Source organism: Theropithecus gelada, chromosome 15, assembly GCF_003255815.1.
Source record: "Theropithecus gelada isolate Dixy chromosome 15, Tgel_1.0, whole genome shotgun sequence".
Lineage (NCBI taxonomy): Eukaryota > Metazoa > Chordata > Mammalia > Primates > Cercopithecidae > Theropithecus > Theropithecus gelada.
In genome coordinates this window covers 7,371,338-7,392,084 of record NC_037683.1, presented here as the reverse complement: position 1 = coordinate 7,392,084, position 20,747 = coordinate 7,371,338, and the positions used below count along the sequence as shown (strand labels likewise).

The 20,747-nt window shown below is 47.9% G+C and overlaps 1 protein-coding gene across 3 annotated transcripts in view; it reads left to right on the top strand.

The window, feature by feature from the left end:
- Window positions 1-20,747, top strand: part of PRRC2B (proline rich coiled-coil 2B) — a 107,393-nt gene that overhangs the window by 39,533 nt on the left and 47,113 nt on the right. For all 3 annotated transcript variants that reach the window (XM_025359683.1, XM_025359684.1, XM_025359682.1), the window contains exons 3-9: window positions 913-1,090; window positions 4,817-4,919; window positions 7,930-8,002; window positions 13,140-13,283; window positions 15,654-15,895; window positions 16,337-16,458; window positions 16,914-17,056. In XM_025359683.1, the coding sequence (XP_025215468.1) occupies window positions 913-1,090; window positions 4,817-4,919; window positions 7,930-8,002; window positions 13,140-13,283; window positions 15,654-15,895; window positions 16,337-16,458; window positions 16,914-17,056 (1,005 nt within the window). The remainder of the gene's footprint in view (window positions 1-912; window positions 1,091-4,816; window positions 4,920-7,929; window positions 8,003-13,139; window positions 13,284-15,653; window positions 15,896-16,336; window positions 16,459-16,913; window positions 17,057-20,747) is intronic.

Here is a 20,747-nt window from a genome sequence, read left to right as displayed (position 1 = left end):
CTAATTTTGTATTTTTAATAGAGGTGGGGTTTCTCCATGTTGGTCAGGCTGGTCTCGAACTCCCTGCCTCAGGTGATCCGCCCACCTCGGCCTCCCAAAGTGCTGGGATTACAGGCATGAGCCACTGCGCCCAGCCAGTGTTATCCTTAAAGAATTTTAAAAATTTTGTTTTTAAATTTATTTATTTATTTATTTATTTATTTATTTTGAAACCGGGTAGCTGGGATTACAGGCATGTGCCACCACGCCTAGCTAATTTTTGTATTTTTAGTAGAGAGGGTTTTGTCACATTGCCCAGGCTGGTCTCGAACTCCTGGGCTCAAGCGATCTACCCACCTCAGCCTCCCAAAGTGCTGGGATTATACGCGTGAGCCGCCACGCCTGGTGTGTTAATCAGCCTTTTTAGCTTTCATGGTTCCTGATAATTCTGGAACTTGTTGGAAAGGTTCATGTTGATCCTGTTCACACCCCGTGAAGAATTCATGAATGTCGAAAGGTTCCTGTTCAGTCTTGGTTTGGGTCTAGGTAGAGGCTGTCCCTTTAGTCCTGTAATGAGACCAGAGCTGTCTCAACTTGCAGAGAAGTGGTTCCTCTGTGAGCTGGAGGTTCCTGGGCCTGGCTTCTCACCCATGTCGTAAAGTCCCCAAGCCTTGTCCTGCCCACTAGTGAAATGGAAGCCTTTGTACAGGTTTCAGCAGCTCCTTTGTCCCTGTAGTCTTCAGTGCACAGCTTGTAAAGTGACTAAAGTGACACCAAACACTTGTTTGTTCCACTGCTGGTCTGCCCTTTGTTTTTTGTTTGGTTAGCTTTGTCATGATCACTTAGAGTTTGAAAGAACAGCGAAATGCATCCGGCCTCTTTCCTTCTGTGACCTTTTTGCGTGGTGTCTGTTCCGTGCCCCTCTCCCTGCAGTTATTCCTAGACATGGCTTACAGAGTCTTGGGAAAGTTGCCGCAGCCCGGCGCATGCCACCGCCTGCAAACCTGCCGAGCTTGAAGTCTGAAAACAAAGGAAACGACCCCAACATCGTGATAGTACCCAAGGACGGGACGGGATGGGCAAACAAGCAGGATCAGCAAGACCCAAAGAGGTAAACGGAGGAGGTGGGTGGTGAGTGGGAGCTGGCACTCCAGGGGTGGTCCAGTATCCTTCCCTTTGGCAGACTAATCCTAGCCCTTTGACCACTGCAGCACTAGTCTTTGCCGTGGCAGAGCTGGAAAACTGGGAGATGCAAATGAAGCCGCTTCCTCTCGGGCCCTGGTGCTTCGTGTGTTTCTTGTTCCCTGCCTTCATTTTTTCTGGGTTTTAGAGCCGATGGAGCAGCACATCTGTGGACAACCTTGTCCCCAGTGACCAGTTTCCCCCTGTGCCTTATTAGGAAAGGCCTCATCACCCCAGAGGAGCTTATGTAATGACTCAGAGCCAATTCCTGTAAGAAACACTGTGGACAGAGCTGGGGCTTGAGGACTTCATTCCTGGTGGTGGGTGTCCCTGTGAGCTGAACTCGGCAGAGAATCATGCAGCCTCCCTAATCGTGGGCCCAGCAGCTTCCCAGACAGAGGAGACTTCCGCCGTTGCTCTAAACAGACCCAGTCAGCAGAGCCAGCACAGGACTTCCAGAAGCCCTAGAGGGCCGAGGGCGGCATGGTGCTGTCATCAGAGAAACAGCCCCTGTGTGGTGGGCTGAAAACACAGGGCCTGGCTGCCTGGGGCCCACTTGGATGGCTGTACCTTTGTCTCCTACTGCAAGTCCTCTCTGAGTGTTCAGCCAGTGCTAAGACAATTCAGGGAAGGGGATGTGTTCAGGGAGGGACAGGGCCTTGTTGAGGCTGGCAGGCAGAAACCTGCTGCTGGGGTTTACCTGTTAAGGAATGTGAACAAAGCTGTCTGGCGGCAGCGCCCTCCTGGCCTGCATCTCTGGTGGCCTCCGTGCTGACGTGGGAAACCAGACGGCAAAAGGGACCCAGATCTCAGGCTGCCAACCCCCGCATCCTTTTCTTTCAAGTCTATGCTGGAAATGACCATGGCAGCTTTTATAAAATTGTTGCCTGTAGTTACTTCAGACAAGATGTAGAGAGTGAGCTAGTTATTCAGCTAGATGATTATAAAGTAGTAATCACAATAGGGCCTTAGAAGTTATTTTTAAAATGTTTCTGACAGTTTGCTTAGGGATCATATTGATGGGCAGTATAGCATGACTTTTGAAATCAACCAGCCCTACGTGGTTTCCAGCTAGACCACTTATTAGCTTGATGGAACCTGGCGAATTGTTTGACTTCTGAGCCTCAGTGTCCCCCCTTGAAGTAGGAATGATACCTGGCTCTGCTGATGGTTACAAGGTATCCATGAGGCATTGATGGGCTAGCACAGATCAAGTGCTTAGCCCAAACCTGGCACAGAGGAGGGGCAGATATTGACTGCTGTCATCATTCCATTCAAATGGTACTCATTCCATTCACACCATGAGCTCTGGAACAAAATGAATATTGCACATTTTAATGGAAGGACTGAAATGCCTCTGCACCACCAAAAGTTCTAGAGAGGACAAAGCATTACTCCCTCCTGTTATCCAGCCTTTACTCTGCCTTCGCGGCTCCAGTGAGGGCTAGTTGTGCTGGAGCACGTCTGCCAGGGAAGAGGTGAGGACGGAGTGTTGGTGAAGGCACAGATCCTGGTGTGGTTCTCTGCTGCCCCGGGCCACATCCTCCCACCAAGGTATCAGGTGGCAAGTGGGCCCACAGCGTGGGGACTCAGTCCTTAGTTTTGGAGAACACAGAGGTGCGACTTCCTGGAAGCTTCTCTTTTAGGTAGAAGGAGATGTAAGAACCCAGTCAGTACCTTCTGTTTGTAATAATCACGAATGGTGAGTTGCCTGGGTCAGGTGAATCTTGGAAGATGGTGTCTGTAAAGAGTTTGGCTTCCATTTACAGATGAGCCACTTGTATTGGAGGAGTTCCTACCAAAGGGATGGCTGCCCTCCTTGAATCTTGTTGAGTGGAAAGTTGCCTACAGTGACTGGAGGGCTGAGTTAGAGCAGAAACCTTCATTCGGCCATTTTTTGTTGATTTCATCACTTCACCTGTGGAGTGTAAATTCACTGACACAGCCTTTTTTGGAGGGCAGCCTGGCAATCGTTTAAACTTCAAAACATCTTTTGATCCAGCATTTCCATTTCTAAGGTCATATGCCATGGAATTACTTACAGGAAAAGGGTGCAAAGATATATATTTTAAAAATTCTTGACTGGGTGCAGTGGCTCACACCTGTAATCCCAGCACTTTGGGAGGCCGAGGAGGGCAGATCACCTGAGGCCAGGAGTTCGAGACCAGCCTGACCAACATGGCGAAACCCCATCTCTACTAAAAATACAAAAATTAGCCGGGCGTGGTGGTGCATGCCTGTAATCCCAGCTACTTGGGAGGATGAGGCAGGAGAATCGCTTGAACCCGGGAGGCAGAGGTTGCTGTGAGCGGAGATCGTGCCATTGCACTTTAGCCTGAGTGACAGAGCAAGACTCCATCTCGAAAAAAAGAAAAAAAAAATTTTTATTGTAGGCCAGGTGCGGTGGCTTACACCTGTAATCCCAGCACTTTGGGAGGCTGAACTGTGCAGATCACATGAGGTCAGGAGTTCGAGACTGGCCTGGCCAACATGGCGAAACCCCGCTCTACTAAAAATGCAAAAATTAGCCAGGCATGGTGGTGCATAACTGTAATCCCAGCTACTCGGGAGGCTGACGCAGGAGAATCGCTTGAACCTGGGAGACGGAGGTTGCAGTGTGCTGAGATCATGCCACTGTACTCCAGCCTGGGCGACAGAATGAGACTCTGTCTAAAAAAAAAAAAAAATTCTTATTGCAGTTGTATCTGTAAGAGGGGAAAAAACCCGTATGAACGATTGGTTAAATTATGACCTGTCTAGTTGTGTTATGTGGTCATTAAAAGCAAAAGGAAGATCCATTTCTATGGTGATGAAAAGATGTTCAGATGCATGAAGTAGAAAAAGTCATAGAGCTTTATGTATGGGGTCACTCCACTTCTGTTGGAAAAATACTATATTCCTGCAGTGTAAAACTCTGCTGGTTAAAAACACAAAACTCTATTGACAGGTATAGAGAAATCTGCTTGGAGTTTCTCTCTGGATGATGAGGTCATGATGTTCTGTGTTACCTACTTTTATTTATAAGTTTATTTTTACTCCGAGCATGTATTTATAAACGCGGAGAGGGTTAAAAAGTCAACCCTCTGAGTAGGTATGGGCTCTGGGTCTGGGATAAGGGGCACAAGCCTTTCATTCCAGTGATTCAGTTTCCCTGTTGGCAAATCCTTCACTTGCATTGTTTACAGTGAGCTTTTAGTTTTTGCAGACAGAAGCCTCTACAAGAAGGCAGAAACGTTTCATTTTTAAAAAAAGAAAGACCAGGCAAGGTGGCTCACACCTGTAGTCCCAGCTCCTTGGAAGGCTGAGGTGAGAGGATTGCTTGAGGCTGGGAAGCGGAGGTTGCATTGAGCCAAGTTTACCCCACTACGCTCCAGCCTGGGTGATAGAGTGAGACCCCCTGCCTCGAGAAAAAAAGAAAAAGAGGCAGAGGACTGTCTTGTGTTAATTTTAAATGCCAGTGACTAGAACTAAAGCATGGTTTGTTTTCTCATTAGTTTTTGCCAGCATAAAAATCTGCTGGGGAAAGTCGTATTTTTGTTGGCCAGAGGAGGTCTGCTTCCTGTGAGCAGCTGAACAGCTGTGGCTCCTGAGAATGCAGAGACCTGGCCAGCGCACCCTGTGCGGTGCCTGACCCCACTGCCCTGCCTTTGTCTAGTTCCAGTGCGACGGCCTCTCAGCCGCCGGAGTCGCTGCCGCAGCCGGGTTCGCAGAAATCTGTCTCCAATTTGCAGAAACCGACACAGTCAATCAGTCAGGAGGTAGGTGCTGGGACTCCATCCCAACTGTTTCCTGGGCATGGTAGTCCCTCAATGTCCTTGTTGCTGGGGGCTGGGAGGAGTTGCTACTGAGAAGTGTGGTTGTGCATGGCCTGTCTATTCCAGAGGCACACCCAATGAGTGACTTTAGAAAACCAGCATGGGAAACTGTCGTGGTCACTGGTGAAGAAATTTAATCTGCAACTTTTGGAAAAAGACCTCAGATATGGTGCCTGTTGACTTACCTTGAGGCGTAGTCACTCAGGCCGGACTGCAGACTAGTTCAGGGTGAAGCTCCATGGAAGCGTCACGTGATGTCCATGGAAGCTTGGGTCACAAGAAGACAAAAAGTGGCAGGTCACAGAAAGGTTCACTGGCCGGGTGAGTTTGAAAAACAAAATGAAGCAAGCTCCTTTACTGCAGTACTTTTCAGTGCCTTTCATGTGCTAATACCTACTGTGGCTCTCTGAGAAGAGGATATAATGGGCAGCAGTCCCTAAATTTATTTGTCCCAGGAAACATTTCTTCACCGAATGTCTCTAGGGACTAATGTCTCTTAGAATACGCTTTGGGAAATACGAAGCTACAATCCTTTAATTGTTGATACATTTTAAATGTTTCTCTAAGCAGAAAGTAACGTTTTCACCAAGCAAGAGCTCATAACACACTCAGTCCATCAGAGTCTCGCTACGGGTTTCTAGAGATTGGCAGGAGGATATACTTAGCCGGAGGTAGAAATCTAGATGAGAAGTCTGAATTTTTTAGAAGATGAAAAGAAATGTAGTATTCACCAGCTCTCTTAGCAGCGGGAATGAACATACTTTGGTTTTGCTTTGCTGCATGGGCAATATGAGGTCTCAAATGTCATCCCCTCTCTGCTGTAACCATACTCGGGAAAGTCTGTGGCTTTGCCAGGACACCCTCTCCCCACCTAACACTGAACTGTGCTTTTAAAATTAAAGACAAAGAAGAAAAGAGGGGTCTGTGATCGTGCAAGACGCCCTTTTCATTGGCGTAAATCTACTGGGACCTTAGGCTAGTCAGAGTATTTAGAGTTGAGTTCCTTTCTGTTTCCCAGAATTTGAAAGAGAAGGAGTGAGCTGATAGAGCCCAGAGATCAGATTTGCCTCTGAAACCTGTTGAAGATGTATGTGCCCAGACCCCCACCACTGGGGGGACTGTGGGTGAGGTCCTGGGCATCTGTTTGATTGAATTGCTGAAGGGGCAGCTCTATGCCAAGGAAGGGGAACCCATCCTGGCCCTGGCGCAGGGGTCACCGTATCCGGCGCTCAGTGCTGCTTTGCTGCTATCTGGTGTCTCTCACGTGTGAGGCACAGGTAAGAAGAGGCACCCGGTGTTGGGCGAGTTTTAGAACATCTCCACGGAGGGATCACAGCAGCTCTGCTCTTGGGATGAAGTTTGCCAGCAGTCTCAGTAACACCTTCTTGGTCCTATGTGTGCTCTTCCTAGTTTAATGCCAGGGGAGTCATCCCTGTGACTGCAGAGGGGAGGGGAGTGGAGGGATGGGATTGCATTAGCATATTAAAGGCCTTCAGTGGAGACCTTACGTGGAGGGGAGCCCCTGTGCCTCCTGTTTGCTGCTGGATCTGAAGGCCTCTAGCCCACCTGTGGGATGTGTCTGGCCCCAGCTGCACTGCCTCCGTTGTGCCACTGACCCCACCCTTCTGTAGTCCGCGGCAGGGAAACTGTATAGGCACCCCAGGCCACCAGTGTAAAGCATTCAGGGCACCTCTGTGATGAGTAAATGGATTGCTGTACCCGGTCAGCTCTGCATCACAGGCAAGAGAGACAGTTGTTTGCCTTGTGAGTGGATGGTGCTGGCTGAGGTGGGTGGGAGAGGGTAGTGATTTAATATAGCATTTCATCTAGTAAGTGGGGAAACTTCACAAAGCAGCAGCTTGTTTTGTGTATTTTTACCTTCAGTTAGAAGAAGGAGGCTGTGAGTTGAATGTTAGTTGAATGGAAAAGATGGGGTGAGCTTAACGGTTAGAGACTCGAAAGGGCACTGGACATAGGCAGGCTGGAGACTGGTCCTGGTTCTGCTGTTCTGCATCTGACTCAGTCACTCTTCTCTGAGCCTCAGTGGTGAATGTGACTAGAACCTCCCCAGGGTGTGGTGAGCATTTGGTCAGGCTGGGTGTGCCTCGCATAATGCTCTGTCGCCCAGGCTGGAGTGCAGTGGCCGGATCTCAGCTCACTGCAAGCTCCGCCTCCCGGGTACACGCCATTCTCCTGCCTCAGCCTCCCAAGTAGCTGGGACTTCAGGCGCCCGCCACTTCGCCCGGCTAGTTTTTTGTATTTTTTAGTAGAGACGGGGTTTCACCGTGTTAGCCAGGATGGTCTCGATCTCCTGACCTCGTGATCCGCCTGTCTCGGCCTCCCAAAGTGCTGGGATTACAGGCTTGAGCCACCGCGCCCGGCCACCCTGGCGACTTTTCAGCAGAGGTGACCTGGCATGGTTCTCAGGAGGGGAGCTGTGCCTTGTAGAGTCACAGTCACTACAGAAGGTGCTGCAGCTGGCCCACCCAGCTCAAGATCTGGCACGTTGGCCTTCCCGTGTTCGTGTTCCTCGTTAGCAGCGGTGCAGTTTTAAAAACACATGCCAGAACTGGACCTTAGTCTTTGTCTCTGGAGCAAAATAAAGTAGCTCTATGTGGACATGGGAGGTTCCAGAGCACCGCATAGAGGGAGACAGGTTTGGGTCCTGGCTTTGCTGTGTCACTGTCTGTGTGACTTGAAGCTGATCACTCCCCAAATCCTGCTCCTTGTCTGTAGAGTGGGCCTGGCATTTTCTGGTCCCTGGGACTGCTGTGTGGAGTGTGCATTGCAGGGGTCGTTCAGGGCTTTGCTGCTGCTCAGAAAGTGGTGGTGGATGGATCCTTATAGGGTTCAAATCTAAGGGGCTGGCCTCTCAGCAGCTTGTTGTAATGGGCTGTCACTGTACAGTGGAATAAGGGAGCTGGCCCTCTTCTGATTCTCTTCCTTCTTTCAGAATACAAATTCAGTGCCAGGTGGACCAAAGTCATGGGCACAGCTGAATGGAAAGCCAGTAGGACACGAAGGTGGTAAGTGCGCACATGTGTGTGTGTGTGTTTGGGGACGGTGGGGAGGGGGAGGTAAATGTTTTTTCCAGAATGTCTGGTTGGGTCTAGGCACCCAGAAGCTTTGAGGACTTTCTTCCGCAAAGAGGTACCGTTCTGTGGAGCCCTTGCCTTGCAGGGCACTGACTCTGCAGAGGGGCCAGCTCTTTGGTTTCTTTGGATGAGTGCTCTTGCTGAGACAGGAGTGCTGACTGGGCCATGCTGCTGGTGGGCTCCTGTTTGCTCCGTGTTTGTGGCGTTGCCAACACCATCCGCTTCCTCTCTCCTGGGACCACAGGTGGGAGGTGTCACGTGATGTGGCTTGGGTTGATGAAGAAGCTGGCCGTGGGGTTGGAGTGGCCCGCCTGGAGGATGTTCTATCCAAGCACTCCGAGGGTTACGTGGTGTTACCAGAAGTGCTGCGCCCAACACACAGGAAGCTCCCTGGAAGCGGAACCCACTGTGCTGCTTCCGTGGAGCAGCTCAGGGGAAAGATGAGGGCGATGGACTGAAGGAAACAGTGTTCAGAGTTTTAAAAAATAAATTCATGGGAATTACACATTCACACGGCCTCCGCGGCAGGCCCAGGATAGTGGGCTAAAGCAGTTTGGTGAGTTCTGTGCATCCAGGCTGCCCTCCAGCCCCCACAGTCCTTGGAGAATGTGGGTCAGCAGATGTTCTTGAGAAAACCAAAAGATCTGGATTTTCCACAGGAGCTCTTCTAATTTTTGATGATAGCTTGAATGTTTCTAGCATACTGTGCTTCAGACCAAACTAGGCAGCAGCTCTGAGTGGGAAGGTGAGTGGTCATGGTGTGGGCAGACGATTCAAAGGAATATACTGGGGAAAGCCCACAATTCACTTTCTCCTGTAAAGTAGCACTGACTGCCCTTTTTTACCCTTTGCCGCCATGCTGGGTATTGCCTTCTGCCTCCTGCGCTACCCCTGCCAGCCAAGGCTTCACCAGACTTGGTCTTTAGTAGCCTATATTAGAAAACCAGCTGCACATCCTTCATTCCTTGAACCTCACCCCCAGCCTGCCATGCCTAGGAGGTCCTGCCCCTTGTGGGTTGAAATCCCTGTGTTCAAAGGCTCTTCCCTCAGTCTCCAACGGGAAGTGACCCATCAGTCAATGTGCCAATTGGATTTCAATGCCCCAGCTTCTCCCAGGGGGCTGAGGGTACAGATGGAGTGCCAGCAGGAGTGCGGTGGTGCGATTATAGCCATTGCAGCCTCGATCTCCCGGGCTCAAGCAATCCTCCCACCTCAGCTTCCTGAGTAGCTGGGACCACAGGTATGTACCACCACACCTGGCTGATTTTTTTTTTTTTCCCATTTTGAGTAAAGACAAGATCTCACTATGTCGCCCAGGCTGGTCTTGAACTCCTAGGCTCAAGCGATCCTCCCACTTCAGCCTCCCGAGTAGCTGGGGCTGGGACCACAGGCGCATGCACCACCACACCTGGCTTATTGATTGATTGATTGATTGAGTGAGTGATTGATTGATTGATTGAGATGAGATCTCACTATGTTGCTCAGGCTGGTCTCCAACTCCTGGGCTCAAGTGATCCTCCTACCTTGGCCTCCCAGAGTTTTGGGATTACAGACGTAAGCCACCGTGCCTGGCCTCAAAAGCGTCTTTGAAGATGCTTTATGAAGAACATTCACTGGACTTGTAACTGGTTCTTTGGCTTTCCATATCTTATATTTCTGTAAGGTAAAATTTTTTGTTTGTTTTATTTTGTTTTTTTTTTTTTTTTGGAGGCAGTCTTTGTCACGCAGGCTGGAGTGCAGTGGCATGATAGCTCACTGCAAACTCCGTAAGGTTATAATTTTTAAAAGTAGATAGAATATATTAATTTTTATTTAAAAAGAACTACAAAAATGAAAAGAAAAACCCCTGTATAAATTGACCCAACTCCTATGGAAGCCAGTTTGGCACTGCCTGGCAAAATAATAACACATAATACCCTTTGACCTGGCAAGTGCACCCTGAGGAAATTAGTCTACAAATTGTACTTGCCCATGTGTGAAATGACCTGTGTACAAGACTATTCACTGCAACATTATAATAGCAAAAGATCGCAAACAGTCCCTTGAAATGCCTGTAAAATTATGGTAATGAAATGTGATTTGGCTATAAAGAAAAAAAGCAGAAGTTTTCTATTAATTTGGCAAGCTGTCCAGGTGAAGAAAAGTACAGAATGGTATGTATAGTATCTTACCATTTGTGTAAAAAATGGGGGTGAGGGCTGGATGTGGTGACTCACACCTGTAATCCCAGCACTTTGGGAGACTGAGGCAAAGGGATTGCTTGAGTCCCGGGCAACATGGCAAAACCCTGTCTCTATAAGAAACACAAAAAATCAGCCGAGTGTGGTGGCAGACACCTGTAGTCCCAGCTACTTGGGAGGCCAAGGTGAGAGGATTGGTTGAGCCCAGGAGTTTAAGTCCAGCCTGAAAAGCATAGCAAGACCCTATCTCTACTCAAAATTTAAAAAAAGAAAGAAAACAATTGCAGGCAGAAACCTGCCAGCCCACAGAACTGACACACTGGGCAGGGTGGGGGCCAAGTGTAAAAGTCCGTTTTGGTTCCCCATCTTGTGCTAGAGTCACGCGTCTGCAACACTGTCAGGAGTGTGGGGATTGGAGGGTGTTGTCCACAAGTGTTTTCATGACTCTTTGGAATTCAAAAGGGCTTTTCCTGAATTGATAGACTCAATTGATAGGTCACCTGAAACAGACCCAGGAGACCTGATTGCATGTTTGGGCAGAGGTCAGAGACTCAGACACCAGCTACTACCCCACCAGTGGCTCAGCCTGTGACCTTGGAAGAAGCCCCCCGACTTTCCTGCCTCAGTTTCTTATGGTGGAGAACAGATGGCAGGTGAACATCATAAAGCATTGACACCTTATGAATACTGGTATTTTGCTGTGAGACTTTTTTCCTACCCTTTATCCTTATTAAGGTTAATTCATGCTTACAATAATATCTTCATGATTCTTGAAGCAGAAGGAGGAGATGGAACAGCAATATTGGACAGATGCTGGTTTTTTTCCTAATTTCAAATCTACCATATTTTGTTTTTGTTTTTGTTTGTTTTTTTTTTTTTTTTTGAGGCAGGGTTTCGTTCTGTTGCCCATGGGGGCTGGAGTGCAGTAGCGCAATTTTGGCTCACTATAGCCTCAGTCTCCTGGGCTCAAGCAGTCCTCCCACCTCAGCCTCCCAAGTAGCTGGGACTACAGGCACACACCACCATGCCTGGCTAATTTTTGTGATTTTTGTAGTGATAGGATTTCATCATGTTGTCCAGGCTGGTCATCCTGTATTTTAAAAATGAGAGTTTTTATTTGATTCTTGCCTGTGACCTTCTACCATAATGAAGCGACTGAGTCAGAGCCCCCTTCACAGTGCCCCGGAGCTCCTTCTTGACGCTTGGAGGCCATCTCTGGCTGACCATTGGTGAATGGTGTCCAGTCTCACCCTGTCAGGTTTATTTGAGCAAATTGCTGCCACATGCCTGTGTGGTGATCCAGCCGCGCCTTGCCGGCACAGTCAGCTTTAGTGAACAGGTCTATGGATCAGTGGTGCTAAGAATAATTTAAACTACTTAGGGGAAGGCTGGGGTTTAGCTGTATAGGGAACAAGGCATTCCACGGGGGGCCATTTGTTGTGTGGTGTCGCCACTGTTCCTAGATTTCTCCTATCTGGAGTGTGCTGCGTATTCCAGATCAGAAGACATGTGCCATTTTTAATCTGTTCTTCTGAAAATGGTGGCAGAACCTCTGCTAAGTTCTGTGTGTAAGGGAACAACATTAGGAAAGTCTTCTTCTCTAAAGCAGGTTGTAATGTCAAGGAATGAATGAAAGAATGAAGAACTAAACTGTTCCCAGGATTATAAGAGTGGAATGTTTAGCCTTGTAGGGCTCAAGGAACTTAGTAGAAAATGCAGAAGGACAGGTGAATGAGGAGGTACTCATGTCTGTACATCTAATTTCCACCTGATCTTACCAGCAGGTGTTATTTTATTTTATTTTATTTTATTTTATTTTATTTTATTTTATTTTATTTTATTTCTTTGAGATGGAGTCTCACTCTGTTGCCCAGGCTGGAGTGCAGTGGCTCACTGCAAACTCCAACCTCCTGGGTTCACAGCATTCTCCTGCCTCAACCTCCCAAGTAGCTGGGACTACAGGCACCTGCCACCACGCCTAGCTAATTTTTTTTTAAATTTTTAGTAGAGACGGGGTTTCACCATGTTAGCCAGAATGGTCTCAATCTCCTGACCTCGTGATCCGCCTGCCTCGGTCTCCCAAAGTGCTGGGATTACAGGCATGAGCCACCACACCCGGCCTATTTTATTATTTTTAGAGAGAGGGTCTCACTTTGTCACCCAGGCTGGAGTGCGGTGGCGCGATCTCGGCCCACTGCAACCTCCACCTCCTGGGGTCAAGCGATCCTCCTACCTCAGCCTCCTGAGTAGTTGGGACTACAGGCGCCTGGCACCAAGCTAATTTTTTGTGATTTTTGGTAGAGACAGGGTTTTGCCATGTTGCCTAGGCTGGTCTTGAACTCCTGAGCTCAAGTGATCCACCCACCTCGGCCTCCCAAAGTGCTAGGATTACAGGTGTGAGCCACTGTGTCTGGCAGAAGCAGCATCTTAATCCTTTTGGGGTCGCCTGGGGCAGGGATGGCAGCACTCTCTGTAGATGTTGCCTCCACAGGAAAGCAGTTGCCTTCTCGGCCTCCCCTGGGCTGATTTGTCTGTGGCCCCAGGCAGTCCGCAGAACCTTCCCTGCTGGGGCAGGCTATGGCCTGGAGTTGCTGTGATATCTTACCCCATTCCCTTTGTAAGCAGGCACTGGTCCCTGCAGGCCAGCTGGGAAGGGGCATCATGATGCTGCAGGCCAGCTGGGAAGGGGCATCATGATGTCAGCAGCAGCCTCCCTTGCCACCCTCAGCGCCCCCCTGGTGGCATCTGCCAGCACAGGGCACCCTTGTGACAAGGCTCCCTCAGAAAGCCCACTTGCAGGCAACATGGCTTTCAAGGTGTGGAGCTGGGAAGCAGACGACTGTTGACTCCATCTCACTTCCTCCATGTCTACCCCGTCTTCTTGACAGGTTTAAGGGGCTCAAGCCGACTGTTATCCTTCTCTCCCGAGGAATTTCCGACGCTGAAAGCAGCTGGAGGGCAGGACAAGGCTGGCAAAGAAAAGGGCGTCTTAGATCTGTCGTATGGGCCAGGACCAAGCCTCCGCCCTCAGAGTAAGTGACTGCAGCCTCTGGGCACTCGATGGAGTCACAGAACTTCCTCCCCTCGTCTCTCTGTGCTCCTAGAAGGGTGCTGATGTCACTGGGGTCTCCGGTTCAAGCTGGAAACGTGGCTCTTTGGCTCGTACCCGATCTGTGCGTCCATTGGACGTGCTGCCTAGACCATTGGGCATTGTGCCTTTTTTGTCTCTTGGGTTGGGCCAGGCCTGTCCCCTCCCCCTCTGTCATCCAGTTGTTAGTTTTGTTGTGCCTGGTGGCTGTGGCAAGAATGGACAAAGGACCAATTAACTTAGGTCCCCAGTTCAAGAGCTTGTTTTCTAAAGCTCCCAATCCTAGTCGGAATCACTGGGGAGCTGGTGAATGAGTGATTTCCAGTCCTCCCCTCCCCCAGCCCAGTTAGGACCTGTATTTTTAACCCATTCCTTTGGGGATTGTGACTTAAATCAGCCGGCACTGCTCTCTACTGCTCCCTTATCTTAGGTTGGCCAGGGAAGGAGCTGGATTGTGTAGCACTTCTTGCTGGAAATTTCTCCTTGGAAGCCGAGGGTGGCTGGAGGTTAAGGTGGTGTTTAGGAATGCGATTTTCCACATGTTCTACTCAGGAATTTTGAAGTGGCTCATGTAGTCCAGGAGACTTGATCAGATCTTGAAACGTGAGGGCCTTTTGTTTGCTTGTCTTGAGGCCTCTCCCATCCAAGTCAGAAGTGATGTCCTATAAGTCAGTGATCACTGTGGATGTGTCTTACTTAAACCAGCACTCACTGGCTTTCCAGTGACCCACACAGGACTGGTTTATTTTGCTTCGTGGTTTTTTTTTTTTTGGTTTTATTCTTTTGAGACGGAGTTTCACTCTTGTTGTCCAGAGTGGAGTGCAATGGTACGATCTCGGCTCACCACAACCTCCGCCTCACGGGTTCAAATGATTCTCCTGCCTCAGCCTCCCTAGTAGCTGGGATTACAGGAATGCGCCACCATGCCCGGCTAATTTTGTATTTTCAGTAGAGGCGGAGTTTCTCCATATTGGCCAGGCTGGTCTTGAACTCCTGACCTCTGGTGATCCGCCCGTCTCAGCCTCCCAAAGTGCTGGGATTACAGGCGTGAGTCACCATGCCTGGCCTTTTTTTTTATTTATTTATTTTGAGACAAAGTCTTGCTCTGTCACCCAGGCTGGAGTGCAGTGGTGCGATCTTGGCTCACTGCAACCTCTGCCTCCCAGGTTCAACCAATTCTCCTGCCTCAGTCTCCTGAGTAGCTGGGCTGGGACACAGGCGCCCGCCACCATGCCTGACTAACTTTTTGTATTTTTAGTAGAGACGGGGTTTCACCGTGTTAGCCAGGATGGTCTCAATCTCCTGACCTTGTTATCCACCTGCCTCGGCCTCCCAAAGTGCTGGGATTACAGGCGTGAGCCTCCGCACCCAGCCTGTTTGCTTCATTTTAGGGGACATGAATTATATCTTTCTGGGATTAATTAAGATGAGCTGCTTTGTGGGACTATAAAAATGTGGACATAGAAGAAGGTTCTAAGCGTCAGTTTCATCTCCTCATTGGAGAAGACGAGGAAATATGGACGGGGTGACCTCGCCTTGCCCCAAATCTCACAGCAAAGGGGTTGAAGAACTGGGGTCAGACATGTCCTGGGTCTCTTTCCCTTAAGGGTTGTGTAACTCAGAGACCGTTGTGCTTCAGCTTCTAACCAAAAGGTGACTGAAAACAGGGATCTGTTTTCTCATTTGATTTTTTTGTTGGCCTCTAATAATTTCCACCGGATCTTATTACATTTGGCAATAGAAAGCATCATTTAAAAAAGACAGGTCGGCAGGTTTCTGCCTGTGAGCTACAGAAGTGCCCCACACCTCCACTGGAAGGACAGCGGCTGCACTTTGCCTGTCTTGTGGGCTGGGGGATCTTTATTAAAAGGTGCCACTGCTAATCAAAGCCTGAAACTACCGTGCCTGGAACTCACTCCTGTTTTAATGTGTAGTCCAGTGCTGACCCTAAGTGGGCTGGTCAGCATTCGTTGAAGGAATGACCCAAAGCTGTTTTCATCAGGGCCGTCTTCCTATCTCTGGGTTGAAGACTAGGGGGAAGGGTGGCGATTGTTACTCACTGATGAAGCCTTTTCTCTGAGTAGATCTCATTTTATATTTCACAGTCAGACTTCCCTCAGCAAGTTCATCCCCATTGGCCAAGGGTCTGCTCCAACCTTCCCTGACAGATTTAACAGTTCTTCACTTTTGGTGTTTTTTGTTTTTCATTTTATTTTTTTGTTGAAGGAGGGGGTCCCTTGACCTTCAGAACCTCATACGATCCCTCCTTCCCCCTCCTCTTCCCTCTCCCCTTTTGCCCCCTTTCAATTTCCAGATGTGACAAGCTGGAGGGAGGGCGGTGGGCGACACATAATTTCTGCCACGTCTCTGAGCACCTCCCCAACTGAGCTGGGCAGCAGGAACTCGAGTACGGGAGATGGAGCCCCCTCCTCGGCATGTACCAGCGATTCTAAGGACCCCTCTCTCCGCCCGGCTCAGCCTGTCCGAAAAGGGGCTTCACAGTTCATGGGAAATGTATACCACCCACCTACATACCATGATATGCTTCCTGCTTTTGTAAGTCTTCAGAGTGTACTTTTTTTCCCCCCATCAAGTTGGATTGTGTCCAGCAGATAGGTCAAGTGGTTGAATGTCCCCCTTGGGGTCTCCTCTTGGCCCTGTTACCCTACTTCTGAGGCTTCCACTGGTTTTGCATTTTCTCTCCCTGCTTTTTAAATCTTCAGGGCCTCTGGCTTCTTTCCCTGGTGATGCGGATATCATTTTAGGCTTTGGTTCTTTAGAAATAGGAGAGGCAGGTTTGCCCTGACATAGGTCCCCAGGTCTACTTACTGACGCAGGAATGAAATGGGGGAGATGGCGGTAGGATTAATTAGGAAACCCCAAGACTTTCCTGTTTCTTTTTCCCATTTTCCACTTTACAAAACACATTCTGATTTAAGTGGAAATTGCAATTTGGGCCATTACCAGCAAATCCTGTTCATCGATGTTATGTTTCAGATGTGTTCGCCAAAGTCATCAGAAAACCAGGGTACAGTGGAACGAGGCTCTTTTCCCCTTCCTCAGCTCCGCCTTGAACCTCGAGTTCCTTTTAGACAGTTCCAGATGAATGACCAAGACGGGTGAGTCCATCGCGTTACAGTCACGTGTGTAGAGATGAGTCTGGTGGTGATTCTGGTCAGGATGAGGGGATGATGAATAGAAGTGCTGAGTCTCCTGGACACGGCAGAGAACTTTACCAGCTCAGCGTGGCAGGGTGTGTGGGACGGTGGCTGGAATTTGGAGCTGATTGAGAGATTGAGTCATGATGTCAGGTGCCTGGTAGAGTTGAAGTTCTGGCACGTGCGTGTTGCTGCTGCCCTAGGCCTTAGCGACCAGCATGTAAAACTGCAGGACAAAGCAGACTTCTTTCTGGGATGTACTTGTTTGCTCATTATATATTTCTTTTAAAGGAACTGATAGAAATATTAAACATGAACCTTTGCAGTGTGAAACTTGTTTTTGGAGAGGTATTTGATTTTGCTTCCGTGTGTATACTGGACATGATTCCATCATCTTTACTTTTCTCTTTTATCAGAAAAGAAAACAGGCTGGGAGTGTCTCGCCCACTCCGCCCGCTAAGGCAGCTGGTGGAGCGGGCACCACGGCCCACCATTATCAATGCAGAAAACCTGAAGGGCCTTGACGATCTGGACGCCGATGCTGATGATGGCTGGGCAGGTGGGCAGAGAAGCACGGGTGGTTTAGACGGGCAGGACCAAAGTTCATCTGTGCTTACCAGGGATGGAAATCCCCTGGCGCCACCGTGTATTTTCCCTTGGCAAGATAGGGACTAAGAGCAGGACAAGGAAGCAGCCCCGATGCCCTCCTTCCTCATTTACTCCCCGACTAGCAGTTCCTTCCTAGCCAAGCCATTAGCTTCTTTTGGTTTTTAGTCTTGATCTTACAGTTTTGTTGTTAACTTTTAAAAAATTATTGATGCTGCAAAATTTAAACACAAAAGAAAATAATAGCTCCCAACCACTGATCACTCAGGTTCAATAAGTACCAATGTTCTGCCATTCAGTTTTTGTTCAATTTAATTTTTTTCCAAGAGACAGGGTCTCAGCTACTCTGGGCATACTACCTATGGATTAGCCCTGCTTTGCAAGGAGCAGTAAAAAAAATAAAAAGGAAGGCTGGGCACGGTGGCTCACGCCCGTAATCCCTTTGGGAGGCTGAGGTGGGCAGATCACGAGGTCAGGAGATCGAGACCATCCTGGCTAACATGGTGAAACCCCGTCTCTACTAAAAATACAAAAATCAGCCAGGTGTGGTGGCGCACACCTGTAGTCCCAGCTACTCAGGAGGCTGAGGCAGGAGAATCACTTGAACCCAGGAAGCAGATGTTGCAGTGAGCTGAGATCGTGCCACTGCACTCCAGCCTGGGTGACAGAGCGAGACACCGTCTCAAAAAGAAAAAAAAAAAGGGTAGAGAAGGGGTCTGGCTGTGTTTCCCGTTCTGGAGTGGAGTGGCTGTTTGCAGAGTCCATCATGGTGAACTGCACCCTCAAACTCTTCCTCCTGCCTCAGCCTCTGGAGTAGCTGGAACTACACGTGGGTGCCACAAACCCGGCTTGTTCTGCCACTCTTAATCCTTTATCCCTATCCACTCCCTATCCCCCAACCTGATTATTTTCTTTCGTAGTTCTTTTTATTTATTTTCAGGTAGATTTTAATTATAGTGAAAGGCATTCATGTCACATTTTACCTGTACAGTTTTACAAACGGATACGTGTATATCATACACATCCATATCCAGAGAGAGAGAGAACGTTTCCCTCACCACCCCAGGCTTTCTCATTGCCTCTCCAGAGCTCTGCCCTGCGACTGCTCACGGGCCTGCTGCTCTTCTGATTCACTTTACCCTAGATGAGTTTTGCCTAGTTATCAGACTTCAGATGAGTGGAGTCATACAGTTTTTACTCTTACATGGTTTTCATATTCATCAGTGTTGTTTATATGTCAGTTGCTTTTAGTTGCTGAGATATGTCCTAATGCATCAATATACTGTAATTTGTTTATTCATTCAAAAGCCCCACTCTACACCGTACTTCTGTTTCTCTTGGTTAAATATCTAGAATTGTTGGGTCAAAGGGTAGGCATAGGATTAAGTGTTTAAGACCTGTCCAAACCTTTTCCCCTGGTGGTTATGCCATTTTACATTCCCAACAGCAGTGTGAGAATTTGGTAGGTCTGGATCTTAACATTTTGGTGTTCATCTTTTTTTTTTTTTTTGAAGAGACAGGGTCTTACTTTGTTTCCTAGGTTGCAGTGCAGTGGTGTGATCAAAGCTTACTGTAGCCTTGAACATGTTTGTCTTTTTAATTTTAGCCATTCTAGTGGGTGTTTAGTGGTATCTCATTGTGCTTTTAATTTGCATTTTGCTGATGACTAATGATGATAAACACACTTTTATGTGCTATTTGACAACTAATATATTATCCTTTGTTTGGTGTCTGAATTTTTAAAAATTGGGTGGTAGGATACCAGCCCTGGATACAAATCCTTTGCAACTTTTATTTTGCAAATATATTTACATATTGCATTCTTTGTCTTAATTTTTTTTAAACACTGTTTTGATGAGCAGAAGTTTGACTTTTGAAATTTAATTTATAAATTTGGGTTTTTTTGTGGTTATTATTTTTGTGTCCTGTTTAAAAAAATGTTTGCTTTCCCTTGGTGGTAAAGATATTCCTAGATGTTTTATAGTTTTAACTATTAATTTTAGGTCTTTGATCCACATTGGATTAATTTTTGTATATGGTATAAGATAGGAGTCAAGGTTTGTGTTTTCCCATATGGCCAGTTCTCCACAACATTTGTTGATAAGACTTTCCCTATCAAATTGCTTTGGAACCTTTGCCAAAAATCAATTGACTGTAAAAGCATTGGTCTATTTCTGGACACTGTTCCATTGATCTATTTGTTCCTCATGCCAATACCACACTGTGGGTTTATAGTAAATCTTAAATTTCGGTAGTGTAAGTTTTCCTACATTGTTCTTTGCCAAGATTGTTTGTTTCTGCATAAATCTAGAATCAACCTGTCAGTATTTACAAAGAGCCTGTGGGCATTTTGGTTAGGTTTGTGTTGAATCTCTAATGAGGTAAGTGACATCTTAATGTTCTGTCTTTTTTTCCGAGACAGAATCTTGCTCTGTCACCCAGGCTGGAGTTCAGTGGCACGATCTCGGCTCATTGCAACCTCCGCCTCCCAGGTTAAGTGATTCTTCTGCGTCAGCCTCCTGAGTGGCTGGAATTACAGGCGCGCACCACCACGCCTAGCTAATTTTTGTATTTTTAGTAGAGACGGGGTTTCACCATGTTGGCCAGGCTGGTCTCGAACTCCTGACCTTGTGATCTGCCTACCTCAGCTTCCCAAAGTGCTGGGATTACAGGCGTGAGTCTCTGCACCTTGCCTGACATCTTAACTTTGAAACTTGGTGGTGTTTTTTTTTTTTTTTTGATATGGCTGGAGTGCAATGGCATTATCTCAGCTCACTGCAGCCTCTGCTTCCTGGGTTCAAGCGATTCTCATGTCTCAGTCTCCCAGGTAGCTGGGATTACAGATGTGGGCCACTTCGCCCAGCTAACTGTTATATTTTTAGTAGAGATGAAGTTTCACCATGTTGGCCAGGCTGGTCTTGAACTCCTGACCTCAGGTGATCAGCCCGCCTTGTGGCCTTCCAAAGTGTTGGGATTACAGGTATGAGCCACCATGTCCGGCCCTTAATTTTGAATCTTTAGGTTCAGGAATCTGGTGTATCTCTTTTTTAGGGCTTTCATTTCTCTCAGCAGTGTCTTTAGAGTTTCATGTAGAGGTCCTGAATGTCTATTTATTCAGGCATTTTATGGTTTTTTTTTTTTGTTTTTTTTTGTTTTTTTTTTTTGAGACGGAGTCTCGCTCTGTCGCTGGGCTGGAATGCAGTGGCCGGATCTTAGCTCACTGCAAGCTCCGTCTCCTGGGTTTACGCCGTTCTCCTGCCTCAGCCTCCCGAGTAGCTGGGACTACAGGCGCCTGCCACCTCGTCCGGCTAGTTTTTTGTATTTTTAGTAGAGACGGGGTTTCACCGTGTTAGCCAGGATGGTCTCGATCTCCTGACCTCGTGATCCGCCCGTCTCGGCCTCCCAAAGTGCTGGGATTACAGGCTTGAGCCACCGCGCCCGGCCTATTTACTGATATTTTTGTCTGCTTCTGTCAGTTAAGGAAAGTGAGATGTTAAACTCTAATTATGCATTTATCTCTTTCTCCCTTTTATACTGTTGGTTTCTGCTTCATTTATTTTGAAGCTGCTTACACACATTGATAGTTTCCATACCTTTCTGGTGTGTTTCCACATTTCCCTCCTTATCTCTAGTAGTCTATTATC